Source organism: Phycodurus eques, chromosome 4 (genome assembly GCF_024500275.1).
Source record: "Phycodurus eques isolate BA_2022a chromosome 4, UOR_Pequ_1.1, whole genome shotgun sequence".
NCBI classification, from domain to species: domain Eukaryota; kingdom Metazoa; phylum Chordata; class Actinopteri; order Syngnathiformes; family Syngnathidae; genus Phycodurus; species Phycodurus eques.
This window is the reverse complement of record NC_084528.1, coordinates 2,682,155-2,701,955: the sequence shown is the minus strand read 5'-3', so window position 1 is coordinate 2,701,955 and position 19,801 is coordinate 2,682,155. Positions and strand designations below refer to the sequence as shown.

Below are 19,801 nucleotides of genomic sequence, written 5' to 3'. Positions count from 1 at the left end.
TCTCTAGTTGTCTGTGTAATTATTGGCCCAGCCTACAGTGTATGGGGTGACCAGTAGTAGCTCACTTGCATCAGACCACCACCTCAAAATTAGCAAATTTCATCCATCCATCCATTTTCTGAGCCGCTTCTCCTCACTAGGGTCGCGGGCGTGCTGGAGCCTAGCCCAGCTGTCATCGGGCAGGAGGCGGGGTACACCCAGCCAATCGCAGGGCACATAGAAACAAACAACCTTTTGCACTCACAGTCATGCCTACAGGCAATTTAGAGTCTCCAATTAATGCATGTTTTTTGGGATGTGGGAGGAAACCGGAGTGCCCCGGAGAAAACCCACGCAGGCACGGGGAGAACATGCAAACTCCACACAGGCAGGGCCAGGGATTGAACCCAGGTCCTCAGAACTGTGAGGCTGACGCTCTAACCAGTCGGCCACCGTGCCGCCTCGCAAATTTCAGCAAGACAAAAATTAAGGGGTGTAAACTCTGCTGTAATTACTTATCCTTGCTCTATTTAGAAAGATAGATGGATAGATTGATAGATAGACAGACAGATGGATGGTTATTTTTTTGGTCGCATTTGCAAACCAAGTTTATATTCTCATATGCAAAGTGTCTTTAACACTTGTAATCAAATATTAAGATATGCTGACTGAGGTTAATATATATTTTGATTAAATCTTTCTTGACAAAATCTTTAGGGTGTCACTGTATGAAATACATATAGATTCCTGCTTAAATGCAGCATGATTCTCACTGAATTCCGGAATCGCTTATGGTTTTACAGTTTACACAGTGTCCTGTTTGAAAATTGTTATTGGTATCACAAATTATGTCTACAAACATGAGAAAGGGTAATGTGGGTCCCCTTCCCATGGGCTCACCACCTGTGGGAGGGGCCATCGGGGTCGGGTGCAGTGTGAGCTGCGCAGTGGCCGAAGGCGGGGACCTTGGGGATCTGATCCCTGGCTACAGAAACTGGCTCTCGGGACGTGGAATGTCACCTCTCTGGCAGGGAAGGAGTCCAAGTTGGTGAGTGTGGTTTAGAAGTTCCGACAAGATACAGTTGGGCTCACCTCCACACACGGCTGGTGCTCTTGCACCAGTCCTCCACTCTGGAGTTGTGTGAGAGGCTCCGAGCAGGTGTGGGTATACTTATTGCCCCCCGACTCGGTGCCTGTACATTGGGGTTCTACCACTGGGGACTCCATCGTTCTGCTGGGGGACTTCAATGCTCACATGGGCAATGATAGTGAACACTTGGAAGGGCGTGATTGGGAGGAACAGCCCTCCCGATCTGAATCCGAGTGGTATTCTTTTATTGGACTTCTGTGCTCATCACAGATTGTCTGGCAGAATCCCCTGTCAGAAGGAGTTTCAACTCCCACCTCCGAAAGAACTTCACCCACATCTTGGAAGAGGTGGTGGACATTGAGTCCGAGTAGACCATGTTCGGCACCTCCATTGCCGAGGCGGCCAACCGGAGCTGTCGCCGTAAGGTACTCGGTGCCTGTCGTGGCGGTAAACCCCAAACCCGTTGGTGCACACCAGCGGTGAGGGATGCTGTCAAGCTGAAGATGGTGTCCTATCAGGCCTTTTTTTCCTGAGGCAACCAATGAGTACCGGCTGGCCAAGCGGAATGCAGCTTTTGTGGTCACCGAGGCAAAAACTCAGACATGGGAGGAGTGCGGTGAGGCCACGGAGAATGACTTCCGGACAGCGTCAAGGAAATTCTGGTCCATCATCCAGCATCCCTGGAGGGGGAAGCAGTGCACCATCAACACTGTGTATAGTGAGGATGGGGCACTGGTGACCTCGACTCGGGACGTTGTGAGCCGGTGGGGAGAATACTTCGACGATCTTCTTAAGTCCACAGACACGCCTTCCCATGAGGAAGCAGAGTCTGGGGTCTCTGAAGCGGGCTCTCCTAACTCTGGGGTTGAGGTCACCAAGGTGGTTAAAAAGCTCCTCGGTGGCAGGGCCCCGGGGTAGATGAGATTCGCCCTGAGTTCCTAAAGGCTCTGGATGTTGTGGGGCTGTCCTGGTTGACACGCCTTTCCAACATTGCGGGGACAGTGCTTCTGGATTCGAAGACAGGGGTGGTGGTCCCCCTTTTTAAAAATGATGTGTTCCAACTATTGGGGGATCACACTCCTCAGTCTCCCGGGTAAGGTAATTCAGGGGTGCTGGAGAGGAGGGTCCATCAGGAAGTCGAATCTCAGGTTCAGGAGGAGCGTTGGGGTTTTTGTCCTGGCCGTGGAACAGTGGACCAGGTGCATTGGAGTTCACCCAACTAGTCTACATGTGTTTTGTGGACTTGGAGTTCGACCGTGTCCCGCTGGAAGTCCTGTGGGAGGTGCTTCGGGAGTATGGGGTACCGAACCACCTGATACTGGCTGTTCGGTCCCAGTACAACCAGGGTCAGAGTTTGGTCTGCATTGCTGGCAGTAAGTCAGACTCCGATAAGGGTTGGACTGCCCCAAGGCTGCCCTTTGTCACTGATTCTGTTCATAACTTTTATGGACAGAATTTCTAGGCGCAGCTGAGACATACAGGGGGTCCAGTTTGGTGGCCTCAGTACTGCATCTTTGCTTTTTGCAGATGATGTGGTTCTGTTGGCTTCATCAAGCCGTGATCTCCAACTCTAACTGGAGTGGTTTGCACCCAAGTGTGAAGCGGCTGGGATGAGTAACAGCACCTCGAAATCTGAGACCATGGTGTTCAGTCGGACAAGGGTGGAGTGCCCTCTCCAGGTTGGGGATGAGATCCTGCCCAAAGTGGAGGAGTTAAGTATCTTGGGGTCTTGTTCACAAGTGAGAGAAGAATGGAACGGGAGATTGATAGGCCAATCGGTGCAGTGTCTGGAGTGATGGGGACTTTGTATTGGTCCGTTGTGGAGAAGAAGGAGCTAAGCCGAAAGGTGAAGCTCTCAATTTACCGGTCGATTTACGTTCCTACCCTCACCTTTGGTTACGGGCTGTGGGTCGTGCCCGAAAGAACAAGATCCCGGATACAAGCGGCCAAAATGAGTTTCCTGCGCAGGGTGTCTGGCCTCTCCCTTAGAGATAGGGTGAGACGCTCGGTCATCCGGGAGGGGCTCACAGTAGAGCTGAGGTGGCTCGGGCATCTGATTGGGATGCCTCCTGGACGCCTCACTGGTGAGCTGTTCCGGGCATCACCCACCAGGAGGAGACCCCGGGGACGACCCAGGACACGCTGGAGAGACTTTGTCTCTTGGCTGGCCTGAGAACGCCTCGAGATCCCCTCGGAAGAGCTAAAGGAAGTGGCTGGGGAGAGGGAAGTCTGGGCTTCCCTCCTAAAGGTACTGCCCCCGTGACCGGTCCTCGGATGGAAGAAAATGCGTGGATGGATGGATTTGATCGCTTAGCACTCTTTTAACGTTGTCTGTATGATAAAAGGACAATGATCAAAGTATTTATATGCTCTACTCAGTGTTTCCACAGTTACCTTGAAAAAGTAACTTAGTTACTTTACTGATTACTTGATCTTAAAAGTAACTTACTTTGCCCATTATTTGATTTCAAAAGAAACTAAGTTAGAAAAAAGTAACTTTTTAGTTACTTTCGGCAGGTGCCAAGTGGCAGGAATATGCAGGAATATCACTTATCCACAATACAAGAAAAGCATTAGCTTTACCGTACCCATTACTTGGTAATGTACGCCATACAAGTTACAGAATTATGTAATCAACATGAAGCAATAACTTAAATATTAGTGTAGTTGAAGCCACATTAAATCAGCAACTTAGTGCAGAATTGACATGGCAACACAATACAGTAAGCACCTAAACGTAAACAAGCACACCATTCTCAGTGGTCCATGAATGCAACTGTGTGCGTGCCTTTGTGCGTGCATGTACGTAAACGTGAAAGTGAGTGACACGCACACACACTATTGCTCCCACCACAGTAATTTTGATGCGAAGAGCGAGAAAAGTTTTTTTTCTTACTACGTGACTTCAGCTGTGCAGCCGCGTTCAACCAGCTCACAGACGAAGTTGAGAGTTCTCGCGTTTCTTTGTCAATATTATTTAAACTAAGTATTGTAAGTTCTTCAGTGAGTCAGTCCTTACCCTCCATGACCGATTTATGATTGCGCACTCGGTATGAATAATTTACCCACAATGCATTATGCGTTTAACACGCCAGTAAAACTGTATTCTTAATGTGTAAATGAAAAAGTAACAACAATCAAATCCACGTTTTACTCAGGATAATTAAAAAAATAGTGTGGCGACAGTGAAATCTTGCATTTCTTTGAACTTTTATGGTACTGCACCATCACTGTGCATCCACCCATCCACTTCCCAATCGCTTTCTACTATTTGTTGGAAAAAAGGGTGGTTTTCGTGAAGTGCTTCTGCACATTTGGACTGCTCTTTGTTTGAATCACCAGCTACAAATTACTGTTTGGTGAGAGACAGTGATGATACAGAAGTACCTATTGTTGCATTGAAGAAGTAACTGTAATCTTATTACTTATTTAGGGGAAAGTAACGCGTTACTTTGCTCGTTACTCAAAATGGCGGATTTTGGGAGTTGACAAACTAATGGATTACCGGAATCACTGACTGTACTATAGTTGTAGGAAACAGGAATAAATTAGGACAAAACAAGACTGGACGTTGAACACGAGAAACCTTAAAAGACTACATTACCCAGGGAACACATCGAACAATAACGTCATCATAACAGGAAGTAGGATCCGGTGCAGTAAACGGTGGCGTGAAGGAGGGCAGCACAGGAGGGAAATAATGAGTTGGCTGTAAAGCCGTTTCCTGTATCAGGAAAAAGATCAACTCCCGCAGCGCCCATGGGCGACGCCCAGGGACAACGTATTCGAATTTGGAGCAGATAAATTTGTCGGGTAACACGGTGGTTCCACTCAATTTCTTTCGGCTGACCGTTCAACCTATGATGGAACGAGCGATGGAGCAGCTTAACGTACAGCTCAATCGACTGACTCGCTCCCTTCGTCGTGCCAGGACTGTGGAACTCCCCGAAGGTAACACACCATGACGATTTTGGCGTTGTTCACCGTTAGTATACAGGTGAAGTTCAGTATCACCGCACTTCATCCGTTTCTCTGACAGTGTGTATGAATACCAAATTCATGACATCCGACGCAGCTGTACTGTATCAATAATTTTGCTTTGAGACACTATCATTGACTACCAAAAAACAGGAGGGGTTTCTGTTATTGTCATTAAAAAAAACTTGTCTTTGTAAAAGCATATTTTTTAACTTATTGCACCTAAATCTAGTGATAGTGTAAACTGTGAGATTGACGTATGTTGACATGTCGTTCCTCTAAAACCTTTTCCCCATTTCAGATTTTTTTGGGTTAACTCCTCAGTATATTAATTGATTATTCTTTATCTTGAGCTCCCTCTGCATGTTCTGATTTCCTGGTATGATGCCAAAATGAGCAAAATAATGCTGTCAGCAGGAGTTGCCATAGTGCATGTTGTTGAAATGTTCATCTTTTGACTACAAACTAGTTGAGACTAAAGCACCGTTGCAAGCCATTTGCCTCAATTGCTTCAAGACGCGACGAGTCAACAATCTATTCCTCACAATTGTCGATCAAATGATGAGTCAAATGTTATGCCCCCCCCCCCAATGTCATCTTAATTTTCAGTCAGAAAGGTGCTATGTGAGACCAACCACAATGCGTTTGGCATATTGGTTGAATACACGTACTGTACACCATTGGTATCCAACCTTTATTTGTACCGAGAACCAGTTTCAGGTGAAGACATTTTGTTTGACCGACATTGAAACAAATAGAATAAAATGATGGACTGGTGTCACAAAATATATATTTCAAAGTCAAACTACAGTGCCATCCAAAGTATTTACACCCCTTCATGTTTTCTTCATTTTGCTATGGTAAAGACTTATTCTAAAGCTGATTTTAGTCGTTTTATTTAAAAATCTCCATTACAATATCCCATAATAACAAAGTAAAAACATTTTCAGACATTTGTGTACATTTCTAAATAAATGTAAACATTCAAACATAATAGGCACATAAGTATTCACACCCTTTGCTAGGACACTCAAACTTAAGATCAGGTGGATAGGATTTCCACTGATCAGCCATAAGATGCTTCTACAACTTGAATGTCCCACCTGTGGTAAATTCAGTTTATTCAACATCATTTGGAATGACACACACCTGTCTATATAAGGTTTCATAGTTGGCAGTGCATATCAGAGCAGAAACCAAGCCATGAAGTCAAAGGAATTGTCTGCAGAACTCTGAGGATACAAAATAATTTCAGCAGAATTTAAGGTTCCGAAAAGCACTGTTGTCTCGATTATTTGGAAATGGAAGTTTGGAACACCTGGAGCCTCATGTACAAAAGGTGCATACGCACAAAAACGTGGTGTACCTTCTTTTTCACTGCAAAGTTAAGATGTATCAAGAGTAAAATGGCCGTGGAAATGTGCGGTGTCTCACGGCAACTTCATGGCTGACGTACGCACGTTTCGACAGCTTTTGATGATTTGGCGACACTTAGAGGTGATGGTGGGAAACTCTTATAATAAATCTGCACATGAGAGACGCATGAACAATTAGCACTGATGAACAATACCCGGCAACATTAGAGTTCAACAATGTAAAACAGGCAAGGACTCAGAATTTATTTATGGTATTTGTTATGCTGACATGCTTCTATTTTAATTCAAAAGATTTATTACAAATACCATACATACATTTACGCATGAACATTTCTCTCATAGGGCTTAGTGTAGGTTACTGTATGAACACTTGTTGTGAGTTATAAAAATACATGGCATTTACCTTGGGTGTAATCAGAGTCAGCCACATGTGAGAGTAGTGTCATGATTGCAGCGACTCTCTCCTCAAACGTGGCGAGGTCCTCCGTGCCGGTTCTTCCGCCTGTTTTGGCCACACTTTGGCGGTGGGCAACTGTCCTCCGCTTCACATCCAGCTTAATGTCTGACCACTTCTTTTTTAATTCGGCGTGTGTGCGCTGTTCCGACCCCACAGCATTGACAGCCGCATACACGCTGTCACATTCACTCCTATTTCGCGTGTTGTTAACGACGAAGAACAGCGTGCAAAGGAGGATTTTCTTGCGCACCTCCACTTCATTGAGCAACTTCACATTCAGAAAAATAATTTGTTTCTGATCATGCAGAGATCGGGATCTAAGGTGCAGGGTTCATTTAGATATGATTTGCATATTTAAATGTGGGCGTGGACAGGGGGGGCTTGGCTACTACAACATGTGCGCTCAATTCTACGGTGATTGGGATGCACGAAGGAAATGTGCTTGGATTAATGCCTACGCACAGATTCATACATCTGGATATTTTTGTACGTACAACGTTTTCTGGATTTGAGCGTATGCCATGTTTCAGTAGGGAATCCACGCAAGTCTTTGTACATGAGGCCCCTGGACGTTAGATCTGATCGTCTGACCTCTTGATCAGGGAGGCGAACAAGAACCCTATGGTCACTAAGGTGGAGCTCCAGTGTTCCATTGTGGAGATAGAAGTATCCAGAAGGTCAACCATTGCTAACACACTCCACCAATCAGGCCTTTATGGTAGAGTGGCCAGATGGAAGCCACTTGTTACTAAAAGGCACATGGCAGCCTGCTTAGAGTTTGCCAAAAGGCACCTTACGTATTCTCAGCACTGCAGAAACAAAATGATCTGTTCTGATGAAACCAAAATAGAACTTTTTGGCCTGAATTTCAAGCGTCATCTGGAGGAGAAGAGGCACTGCTCATCACCTGGCTAACACCATCCCTACTGTGAAGCATGGTGGTGCCAGCATCATGCTGTGGGGCTGTTTTTCTGCTGCAGGAATTGGGCCACGAGTCTGCATAAAGCAGGGGTGCTCAATGCGTCGATCGCGATTGGCCAGTCGACCGCGAAGGTAGTATTGGTAGATCGCATGACATCGCGTGACATAAAAAAAAAAAAGACGTCAGCCTATCATCCATCCCGTCGCTTGATTGATATACATATATAATCCATGACATCTGAATTTTTCTGACACTCCTGACAAACCTCGGCGCTAAAAGGTAACTGCAGATACGCAAACAACGGCGCTAAGTGTGTCAAAACTAACGAGCTCGTCAGTGTGTTACCTCCAATTTTTATTTCTCAGTGTTTTCTCTTAAACTTAAGAACGGGTATAAAAATGAGTGGGGGAGTTGGACCAAGTAAGAAGACAAAAACTTACCACTTTCATACAGAATGGGAGGAGAACTATTTTTTTCACGACAACATTTTCGAAATGCGTATGCCTCATCTGCCAGTCTGCCATCGCATTACCAAAGAAGGGAAATGTGGAGTGGCATTTTAGGACTGTGCATGGAAAATACGACACTGACTTCCTGCCAAAAAGCGAGCTGAGAAAGAGAAAGGTGAAGGAACTAAAATCCCAGTTGTCCGGACAGCAGTTATTTTTCACACAACATACTTCAAAAGCGAAAGCCGCCACCAAAGCATTGTTCCGGGTGAGCCAGGTCATCGTTAAGAACAAGAAGTCCTTCCAAGAAGGAGAGATGGTAAACGGTTATTCCGTGCACATCTGGAGATGGCTGAGTTGCGACCACTCTGAGTTGTTGCTACACACTGACGTGAGATGGCTTAGTCGAGGGAAATTCTTGCAAAGATTTCGAGAGCTCTGTCCGGAGATTAAGGAGTTTTTTCCCGTGTAGCTGGACATGCAGAATACAAGCAACTAAATGACGGTCAGTGGCTGTTAGACTTGGCATTTTTAACCGATCTGACAAACATGTTGAATGGCCTTAATCTAGAGCTGCAAGGAAAAGATAAAACAGTGATCAATATGATCAGCTCAGTTAATGCTTTCAAACGAAAGATGCAACATCTCCCCTCAAAGCTGCAGCGTCATGATTTGCCAAACTTCCAGAACGTCAGAGCTGGAGATGCAAGGGAAGGCCTGTGTGCAACTTGACAGTGCACGCTACACAGAGCTGATGTCAATCAGAGTTTGACATGTCTGTCAGAGTTTGACAAGCGCTTTCAAGACTTTTATTTGCTCGAGCCAGTCGCTGCATTCATGTGCTATCCTTTTCGGGAAGATGCTGAGGTTGATTCACTCTCATCAAAAATTGCAACACTGTTTCACCTGAACTCTAATAGTTTAAAATTGAAGATGAGATTTTGACACTACAAGCTGACATTGAGCTGAAGTCCAGAGCTCATGGACAGTTTTGGAACTTACTCACAGAGCTAAAGTACCCCAACATAAGGAAATGTGCTACCTTTTTGACTGCATTGTTCGGCTCCACTTATTTATGTGAGTCAGCCTTTTCCCACATGAAGATCATTAAGTCCAAGTACCGTTCCACCCTAACTGATGAACATTTGGAAGTGTGCTTGAGGCTGGCTGTCAACATCGACTACTACGCATCCCTGGTTGATTGACTTCAGTGCAAGTCATCGGACTAAACTCAGGTAATGACAAAAAAATTACATTGTTGTGTTGTGCAAGGTACATCAACATACATTGGTGCTGAGCTGTGTCGGTGGCACAGAATTTTAGCTCACTGGCAGCGCTCTGCGCTCTCAAACCGGACACATGGTTGCGGCCCCCACCCCACCCAAAAAAAGGTAGATCGCGGGAGGTTGGCTGCTTGAAAAGTATATCTTGGGCAAAAAAGTTCGGGCACCCCTGGCATAGAGGGTAAGATGAAAGCTGCCAAATAGAGAGAAATTCTTCAACAGAACTTGCTCTGGAACTCAGACTGGGGCATCGATTCACCTTCCCGCACGACAATTACCCAAAGCACAGAGCCAAGATAACAAAGGAGTGGCTTCAGGAGCAAGCCTGTCAATGTCCTTGAGCAGCCCAGCCAGAGCCCGGACTTGAATCCAATCGAACGTCTCTGGAACGACCTAAAAATGACTGTCCACCGACGCTGCCCATCCAAGCTGACTGACCTTGAGAGGATCTGCAGAGAAGAATAGGAGAAAATGCCCCAAAACAGGTGTGCCGAGATTGTAGAGACATACCCAAGAAGACTTGAAGCTGTGATTGCTGTCAAACGTGCTTCAACAAAATATTAAGCCAAGGGTGTGAATACTTATTTACCTATGATGTTTAAATTTTCATTAAATTTGAATAAATTTTTTCATTAAAAACTGTCTGAAAATATGTTTTTACTTTGTTATTATGGGATATTTTATGTAGCGAAAACTATACTTAAAATCAGCATTAGAATAAGTCTGTAACACAGCAAAATGTGGAAAACGTGAAGGGGTGTGAATACTTTCCGGTGGCACTGGACCAATTTTTTTCCCTTCAATGTGGGCCAGAAGATCCACCACACGTCTAAAAAGAGATCTTGCGGCATTTGCTATGTTCAGTGCGCGGGAAAAGGCAAGAGTTGTGGCAGGACAACACGCCAGCTCACAGTGCCATGAGCATCCGACAGTTCCTGGCTAAGAAGAACAATGTAATTCTGGAGCAAGGTCCCTACTTACAGACTTGGCTCCATATGACTTTTTCCTCGTTCTCAAGCTCAAGGGGGTCATTAACGAGACCCGTTTTGAAAACATGAATGACATCAAAGATGGCCATCATGACGAAACTGCGGAGGATCCTGTAGGAATCCTTCCAGGAGTGCATGAAGGTGTGGCAGAGAAGGCTGAGAGTGTGTTGGAAACAAGGGGAATTACTTAAAAGGGACAAAAACTTGTAGTTTGTATTTGAAACATCTTTTGTGATGCACACTGGACTCCAAAACATCAGTTAAAAAAAGCAGTGGAATGAAAACCGAGAAAACAACTCCAAAGAAAAAGTGAGAAAAATGGTGACGTGTTAAATACCGTAATGTCTCGTGTATAATGCGCTTTTTTTCCTTTCCAGAAAAACTGTCAATAGTGTGCATTATACATGGGTATAGGGGGAAATGGAAAAATCTTTCACATTTTATAAATGTTTTTTTATAAATTTTAAAAAATAAAACATTTTAGAATGTTTTTAAATAAATCTAGTGGTTATAAAAAAGCTGTACACTTTCACTCCAAAATGGACTGATGACTGAACAACAACCATCATTAATTTCCTTATGGTTATGTTTTGTTAAATGATAATGCTTTTCTGAAATGCTTGACCGTTTGCCTGTGTGGAGTTTGCATATTCTCCCCGTGTCTGCTTGGGTTTTCTCCAGGTAATCCAGTTTCCTCCCATATCCCAAAAACATGCATAGTAGGTTAATTGAAGACTTTCAATTGCCCGTAGGTGGGAATGTATGTGCGAATAGTTGTTTGTCTGTATGTGTCCTGTGATTGGCTGGCAACCAGTTCCGCCTCCTGCCCAGAGTTAGCTCCAGCACACCCGTGACCCTAGTGAAGATAAGCGGAACTGAAAATGGATGGATGAGTTTTCCTATTGTAAACAACACATTGTGCACCCACTCAGTGCAGTGCTTTTTTTCATTGGGTACAGAGTCAAGACACTCAAAAAATTTACCTTTTTGCTGAACTTCTATAAGAAGTGGTTTTCCTTTTGTTTTCGGGTGGATTTGTATTCTTCTCGAACTCCACAATTTCCGGAGTGGTCTCCGAAGAGGAGTGTAGCCTCTATCCAGGTTGGAGCGCTCCAAACTGGGCTTCTGTGTGGCGCGCACCCGTGCAGTTGTCCCATGCTGTCGATGCTATCGATCTCCTGCTGTTAACACAGACTCGTGGGCATCAAATGCAGAGTTTCCCTAACAGCACAGCAGAATCCACTGCATACAACACTGACTTTGGTCACAGAGCCTAGTGAGCTGCGGACTCTGAGGTTAAGTCCCAGTGGCTAACGCTAACTTGTGCTAACTTGTCTGCAGAAGGTAGTCAGCAGTTTGAAGCCATTTCATTCTTCCAGTTCCCACACAGTCGTGTGCACACAACTTCTCGTAAAACAGGCAGTCATTGGCTGACTCTTCGCTTTTTTTGGGGTACTGGCCTTTAAGTCACCGTACGAATTGAGCACTGTTGCGTAATTGATTTTTTATTTTTTTTTATTTTTTAAACTAGCGGTACTAAAAAAAATTGCTACCGTGCTATTTTTTTTACGTCAAAATACCTCGGTACGGTACTGTTATCAGTATTTGGTGCAACACTAGTAACAGGAGTTATCAAAAAGTTCCGGATGCCCACAAGCAGCAGCATTAATTTTAGCCGACATTGTTCTGCTCAAGCCGGCATGGTGGGCGACTGGTTAGAGCGTCAGCCTCACAGTTCTGAGGACCCGGGTTCAATACCTGGCCCCGCCTGTGTGGAGTTTGCATGTTCTCCCCGTGCCTGCGTGGGTTTTCTCCGGGCACTCCGGTTTCCTCCTACATCCCAAAAACATACATGAATTGGAGACTCTAAATTGCCCGTAGGCATGACTGTGAGTGCGAATGGTTGTTTGTTCCTATGTGCCCTGCGATTGGCTGGCAACCAGTTCAGGGTGTACCCCGCCTCCTGCCCGATGACAGCTGGCATTGGCTCCAGCACGCCCGCGACCCTAGTGAGGAGAAGCGGCTCAGAAAATGAATGAATGAATGAATGAATGAATGAATGTTCGTTCTGCTCAACAACTCCAGTAATTGTCTGTTGCGATGCAGCGTCACATGAATTTGTGGCTTCAGTTGAAAATTTCCAACTCAAGCGAGTTGGTGAAGAAGCGAATTTTCACGTTCACCCGACTCGTCGTCCCAAGCGCGTCTTTCACGTTGTGCGGCACGATATGCGCCTATTCGTGCATATGCATTGATTTTATATGTAATCATGTCACACGAATAGTTTAATTCGCATCTGGTGTGCATCCCATTAGAGGGATTGCTGGTATTGTCTCTTAAATAGAGCTTTCTTTTTATTGGAAGTCGTAGCCTCTTTTTTTTTTTTAATTGGAATTCGTAGCCTCTTTTTCTGTTTCATTATTTGGCATGTTCCCTTTTTTCGCAGAAGCTGTCCAAACATGTTTGCTAGCTTGTGGGCTGGGGATTGGTACCGGTCCACGGGCCAGTGGTTGGGGACCCTACGGTCTCTTCCTTGGTGTAAATATTTGGAAGAGTGACATTTGCTTGGCTATGATTTAAAGTGACATGTACAATTCTCTCCTCTTTGTTCTCCCATCCACAGACAATGAAACTGCAGTGTACACACTTATGCCAATGGTCATGGCTGACCAACACAGGTAAGTATTAAACCAAATATTATAAAATCCTTGTACAATTTATTATTGTGTGTGTATATTTACTGGATGGCAACATTGTACAATTCACCCAAAGCAACTGTCACCCCAAATGGGGTCACATAACAAAGTTTCAGTTTACAAATAGGAACTAGACAAGGATGCCCTCTCTGGCCCCTGCTATTCTCACCATTTATCGAACCACTGGGAATAGCAATTATAAGAAGACTACTATTAACGGTATCAGTATAAGTGCTATAAGTGCTGTCCATTTACACAGATGATATCCTTCTTTATTTACAGGAACCCAAGGCATCACTTCAAACAGTTTTTAACCTCATTCAGACATTTTCGCAATTATTAGAATATGCAATCAAATGGTCAAAATCAATAATACTCCTTATAACGACTAACTCATGGAATTCCATGGATCAAATTCCAAGCTTTCCTATTCCGACTGGGAATATCAGATATCTAGGCATTAATATCTCAGCAAAACTTAGTTAAATAATTAAAATCACAAACCTCTACTGGAAGAAAATATGTGATGATTTATAACGTTGGAACAACCTACCTATCTCACTTTTAGGGCGTGTAGCTACAGTAAAAATGAAAACGTTACCACAAATTAACTATTTTCAATGATCACATTCAAACCTACATTAAAATGGCTCCAAGTGCTCGACTCTGCCATTTTAAAATTTTACTCTTAAAAAAAAAAAAAAAAAAAATAAAATAAAATAAGAAAAATAGAATCAGCCGAGCTACCCTTCAGGAAGCTAAAGCAAAAGGGGGATTTGATGCACACAATTTTAAACTATTACTTAGCTAGCCAAATACAGTACCTCATTAAATGGTTACATCCTAATGTTGAACAATCTTGGCTGGAACTAGAACAGATAGACTGTAGTAGCACCAAACTTTCAGACCTCTCATTTATCAGCACAAGTCTCAAACGCCACAATTGTTTGAAGAATCCGATGATTGCTGCCACTTTACTGGCTTGGTGGAAAAGTCTAGAAACCATGCAATCTAATTTAGTACCATATCATTCGTCCCCAATCTGGCACAATCCCGATTTTGAGATCAACAAACGTGTCTTGTCTTGACTCTGTTGGGGTTTGTGGCCTGTCACCTCGGTGCGGCGCTTGGGTTGTGATTGTGTTGTGCGGGGGGGACTTTCATGGTGTGTGTCGTCTGGTGCACTCCGGGCCTCGGCCTGAGCTGCATGGGGCTTCGGTGGCGTCGGCTCTCGATCGGCTGGGTGGGGGGGCTGTGGAGTGTGTCTCCGCCGGCGTGGGATGGGTAGCTTGTTGCGCTTTTGCGTTTGTGTTCCGGTGCGTGCCCTTCAGGGTGGGTGGTTGTGGTCTTAGGAGCAGGGGGTCAGGTTGAAGCTTGTGTAGGTGAACCATTTGGGTAGCATGGGGGGCAGCAGTCCGGGGCCCCTCCCCTTGGGCCTGGTCGGGCTTGGGACCGTCCTGGGTCCTGGGTCCTGGGTGGTCGATGGCTGGTGGCGTCCCCCTGGTTGGGTGCCCTGCTGGACGGGCTAGCGCCTCTATGTGCCGGCTCAGCAACTTCGTACACCAGTTGACTAACATGCATGTGATATGGTGTTCATTCCCTAATAAGTTATAGACATTACTGTACTTATAGACTTTACTTAGTTGTGCTGGCATCACTTGTAACAGGTTAACAAATCAACTCACATGTTCTTACCAGCAACCTACAAATAACTTGTAAAGTTACTTGTTTAAATATCGATCTTTGGTCTCTCTATTCTGCACAATAATGAAGTCGAGAGCATGTGTGTCACCTAAGAAAAAACACTGTCACCTCCTGCTTCCTAAAGGTCAGTGTCAGAGTTGCTGCTCAACTCCAAGTTTGATGTAAACTATGCCTTTGGACGTGTCAAGAGAAGTCTGCTTCACATTGCTGCCAAGTAAGACCATCTTCTTTCTGTCAAATGCTCTTTTTCCACTGTGCCGTACCTACGAGGTTGACCAGGTCTCTCATTGGTACGAATGATTTGTAACTGGTGTTTTGTAGAGATTGAAAGGGTATGAAAATTTCAGAACACAATTAAAGTGATAAAAATTATCATGACATTATCATAATATTGCCAATAGAAATGTCAACACAAAATACAGATGTACAACTGAAGCATTGCAAAGTTTTATTTTGAGTTAAAAAAAAAAAAAAAAAAAAAAATTCTGTAGAAGTCTTCTTCATCCTTATTGTCTGAATCGTGTCATCTTCTTTTTTTTGTGTGTGGTTAACTCCCTCTTTTGTTTGTTTGTTGTTGTGGTCTACACTTAATGGGAGAAGCCAACACTGCATAACACTTGTCTTTTGGGGTGAGGCTACTCTCAGAGATGCTAAATGTGGTAATAGCGATATTTGACAGTAATATTTTATGTTTGTTGGAACCTGAAACCAAGTGTGTCAGGGGCAGCTAATCAAACCTAAATTAAAATAATTCATGTTCATTTTTTGTTGTCCTATTTTCTTTTTTTGCTTGTTAGCGTTCTTGTTTCAAATGCTGTGTTCACCGCGGCTTGGTTTTCACAGATTCGCACAGTACTAATTTTAAGTGAATAGACTGCAACAAACTTTGGAGCCAGACTGAACCAGTACTGTGCAGTGAAAGAGTGCGTGCACCCTCTGTTTTTATTTGATTTGATTTTTTTTGCCGCACCATTCAGAAATTTGGGCGCATATGTGACCAAATCAGTCGCACTGTAAAGTCCTGTCTTGTCCCCAAAAAAAATCATACGCCGGATTTCCAGCACCATGCCAGAGTACTAAGCCATGCGTCCAAAGACGCAGATTGATCGTACTTTATGCGTCCATGCTAATTTTTGTGCATCTGAGACGCGGGACGTACATCAAACAAGACTCCTGTATATAATTGTGTGTGTGTGTGTGTGTATATATATATATATATGTATATGTGTATATATATATATGTATATGTGTATATGTATATATATGTATATATATATGTATATATCGAGATTTTTAATATCGTGATTAACAAAAGATATAATGATAATAATATGACAGCAAGGGTATGTAATAGAGTAATAATAACAAAAAATAAATTGAAAAAGATAAAAATATAAAATCATAATACAAGTATAACCTTTTGAGTGAGCTTTAAAGGGTGTTCAAGTCCTACTGAGCTCTAAGCCAAATTAATAATAAGGTATTTTGGAAAATAAGAATCTCTGAACAGCTGACTAGCCCTTCTCCCTATCCACGCAATGTCGATGGCGTTTCTTATAATTACCTTATTATACGATTCTTTAAGTCTTACCCAATTAAGGAGTAAAATCCCAAAAAATAGACAAGCAATCCAAGTAGCCTGATTAATTCCTCCTGTCAGCATGTCCCCGTCATTGCGAGAGAAAAGAGCGTGCGTCTCCCTATCCTCTGATAGATAAGAGAGCCTCGTGCATTTTGGGTGTGAGGCTTTTATAAACTTGGTCGGGCTTAGACCTTCCTCCTTCTCTAATGTTCCGTTGCTGGTATCATGTCTTGACATGCCCCCAGCACCCCTTGCTGTTGTCATGTCCTGACATGAACCGAGTGGAAAGTACCTTTCACTTTCACTTTTCAACGTGTCCTGACTTTGACCCTCACTTGCTCACTCAATTAGGCTTTCAACGAATACATTTAGTTACAAGCACATCATATATGTTCTTGAACTCAAACAATACATTTCATAACACCATGTTAATCTCTAAGCAATATGCAATAAATGGGTATAGGTCATATGTCAAATAAATGTATTATACATTCATGTGAATACAAATCTCTCATGCATTCAACAGGCTTGTTCTTTGTCTTTTGTAGTACATCATGTGCTGCTTCGTCTGAGAGTGACAATTCTACACAGGTTACAGTCTTTGCACAAAAGTAGTTTCAAAGCATTTGTCTAATAGTAATACAAAAGTAAAAATTAAGGTCAAAACAGCCTTACTAGGCTTGATGTACAAATGATCTTATATATGAGAACATCAAAGAAAACATATACATCAAGGGTATATTAAGAATATAAAATTAATCAGATTTAAAAGTTGTTGACTCCAGTATGTGTATGTTTATTGTAATATGGTTTTTGATAGTATAAGGATATTAAGATATCTTATGTTTGAACTGGCGACTCTTAATCATGGCCTGAACATGGATTTTGGCGACCTCTAGTGGTTAAGAAGACGTTTGCTTGAACTGGTGACTCATATTTATGATTGAAATTTGGTTTGGCAACCTCTGGTGGTTAAACCAGGAATTGAAACTGGGGCTGAGCTCACTCACATGAACCAAGCCACATAAGCCAATCACGACTTATAACTCCATCGCTTTACGTGGCTTGGCAACCTACTTGACAATGTGTATATACATATGTATGTGTGTAATGTATGTGTATATCGTGAATGTGAAAAGGATTGTGAAAAAGAGAAAAGGATTGGAAACGTGCATGGAAGATGCCATTTTTATATCTATTTTTACTTAGTTTAGTGGTTTTTGGATGTTGATGGCTGTTTGAGGTTCCACGGGTCTTTTTTTTTTTTTTTTTTTTTGTCTCTGCATAGCTGTGGTTCAGTGGAGTGTCTTGTTCTGCTGCTGAAACGAGGTGCCAATCCAAACTACCAGGACATCTCAGGTTGTACCCCACTTCACCTTGCTGCAAGGAATGGGTAAGAGTGTGCCTTTTCGTGTTTGAAGTCCTGGGAATTCCAAAACAACCCCTGATGAACAAAAGCTAAAGTTGAGCCCAAAATTATTCATACCCCAGCAAATTTTGTTTGGTGATTTGCACTTCTATTTGGTGAATGGATATGTCTATGTCCAAAATTATTCATACTTTATGATAATGTTCAGAATTTATAAATTGTCAGAATGCTCTATATCATAGTCAAAATTAACTTGATCCTTTATAATTGTGTCAAAAAAGAAAAGAATAGACAAAAACTCTGTACAGAACAACGCATACATCTGAGGAAAGGAAAAGGTGTGGAACTTTAAATTTTGTACAGTAAAGAAAATAGCAGTGATTTGTAATGGGTGAATCTCAAATGAGACCAAAAAAATAAAAATGATCATCAAAAAAAAAATATTAGATTCGCAGGATTATACTGTATGTACAGTACAACTGCTATTTAGCGTCAATAAGAAAGTGAGAACTTCTGTTAGTGTTCTTTCACAGAGGTTGTGGAAATAATCAAAATGTTTGCATCAACAGAGAATTTAAATGACATAAAAAGAGGCAATTTAAATAAAACAGTCTTGATCCAGATGAAATCAATCCCCAATTAAAAAATCCACTTCATCTTGGTTTATAACAACTCATGAGCTTGAGGCTCATTTCCAGATCTCACTCAATTTGCCTATCTTTGTATGGTGTCCTTTTTTTTTTTTTCTTTTAAAGGAACCCTTTGGGAGTTTTTATTTATTTTTTATTATTTCTTTATAGAACCCTTAAGTGAAGCCAATGAAGGCCAATCAGTTCTTGATTGAAGTGTGTAAATGGTTAAAAATAGACTAAGTTTTGCAGAAATCTAAACTCCCAATGTTCTTTTCAGCCAGAAGAAATGTATGGGGAAACTACTGGAATATAACGCTGATGTCAACATCTGCAACAATGAGGGACTGACTGCTGTGAGTGGCCAACAGTTGTCTGGTTTACGTACAAATCAGTAATAACCGCTGTTCATCAAATAACTGAAATAGTGTTTTATTTCAACTCCTCACTAGTAATCTGAGCTCTCTGACTAACTGTCTATCCATTTGATTCAGATCCATTGGTTGGCAGTGAATGGGCGGACTGAGCTCCTTCATGATCTAGTCCAACATGTGTCCAACGTTGATGTTGAGGATGCCATGGGGCAGACTGCGTTGCATGTAGCCTGTCAAAATGGACACAAAACTGTAAGCCACTTTCAAGTTTTCAATGTTTCTAGCGTCATTATTTTATATGCCTTGGTTTTTAATTGGCTTTACACAATCGGGATTTTTGGGGCCGATCACAGATCAGCAAGTTTAAAAAAACGATAACTAATCACCGATCTGATCACAAGATGGAGCACTGTGTCTATTTAAATGACTTGTTCATGGACTGTATATACTTGTGTACTGTATACTGAGTGTCTTCACAAGTATTCTCTACTCAGGTCATGTATTCTAATCAGTCAGGTCAAACCAACACTCCGATATGACAAAAATAATGGGTGCTAACTTACTGTAATTAAATTACAACCCCAATTCCAATGAAGTTGGGACGTTGTGTTAAACAAATAAAAACAGAATACAATGATTTGCAAATCATGTTCAACCTATATTTAATTGAATACCCTACAAAGACAAGATATTTAATGTTCAAGCTGATCAACTTTATTTTTTTAGCAAAAAATCAGCTGGGACAGGGTCATATTTACCACAGTGTTACATCACCTTTTCTTTTAACAACATTCAATAAATGTTTGGGAACTGAGGACACTAATTGTTGAAGCTTTGTAGGTGGAATTCCTTCCCATTCTTGCTTGATGTACAGCTTCAGCTGTTCAACAGTCCGGGGTCTCCGTTGTCGTATTTTACGCTTCA

At 42.7% G+C, this 19,801-nt stretch overlaps 1 protein-coding gene across 4 annotated transcripts in view; it reads left to right on the top strand.

The window, feature by feature from the left end:
• Window positions 1-4,722: 4,722 nt before the first annotated feature.
• Window positions 4,723-19,801, top strand: part of hace1 (HECT domain and ankyrin repeat containing E3 ubiquitin protein ligase 1) — an 89,937-nt gene continuing 74,858 nt past the window's right edge. For 3 of the 4 annotated variants that reach the window (XM_061673621.1, XM_061673620.1, XM_061673619.1), the window contains exons 1-6: window positions 4,723-5,020; window positions 13,147-13,201; window positions 15,048-15,137; window positions 17,794-17,898; window positions 18,784-18,859; window positions 18,998-19,129. In XM_061673621.1, coding sequence (XP_061529605.1) covers window positions 4,930-5,020; window positions 13,147-13,201; window positions 15,048-15,137; window positions 17,794-17,898; window positions 18,784-18,859; window positions 18,998-19,129 — 549 coding nt within the window. In that variant the 5' untranslated portion in view covers window positions 4,723-4,929. Of the gene's footprint in view, window positions 5,021-13,146; window positions 13,202-15,047; window positions 15,138-17,793; window positions 17,899-18,783; window positions 18,860-18,997; window positions 19,130-19,801 lie in introns of those variants that run through there. The other variant, XM_061673622.1, reaches the window with a different exon arrangement.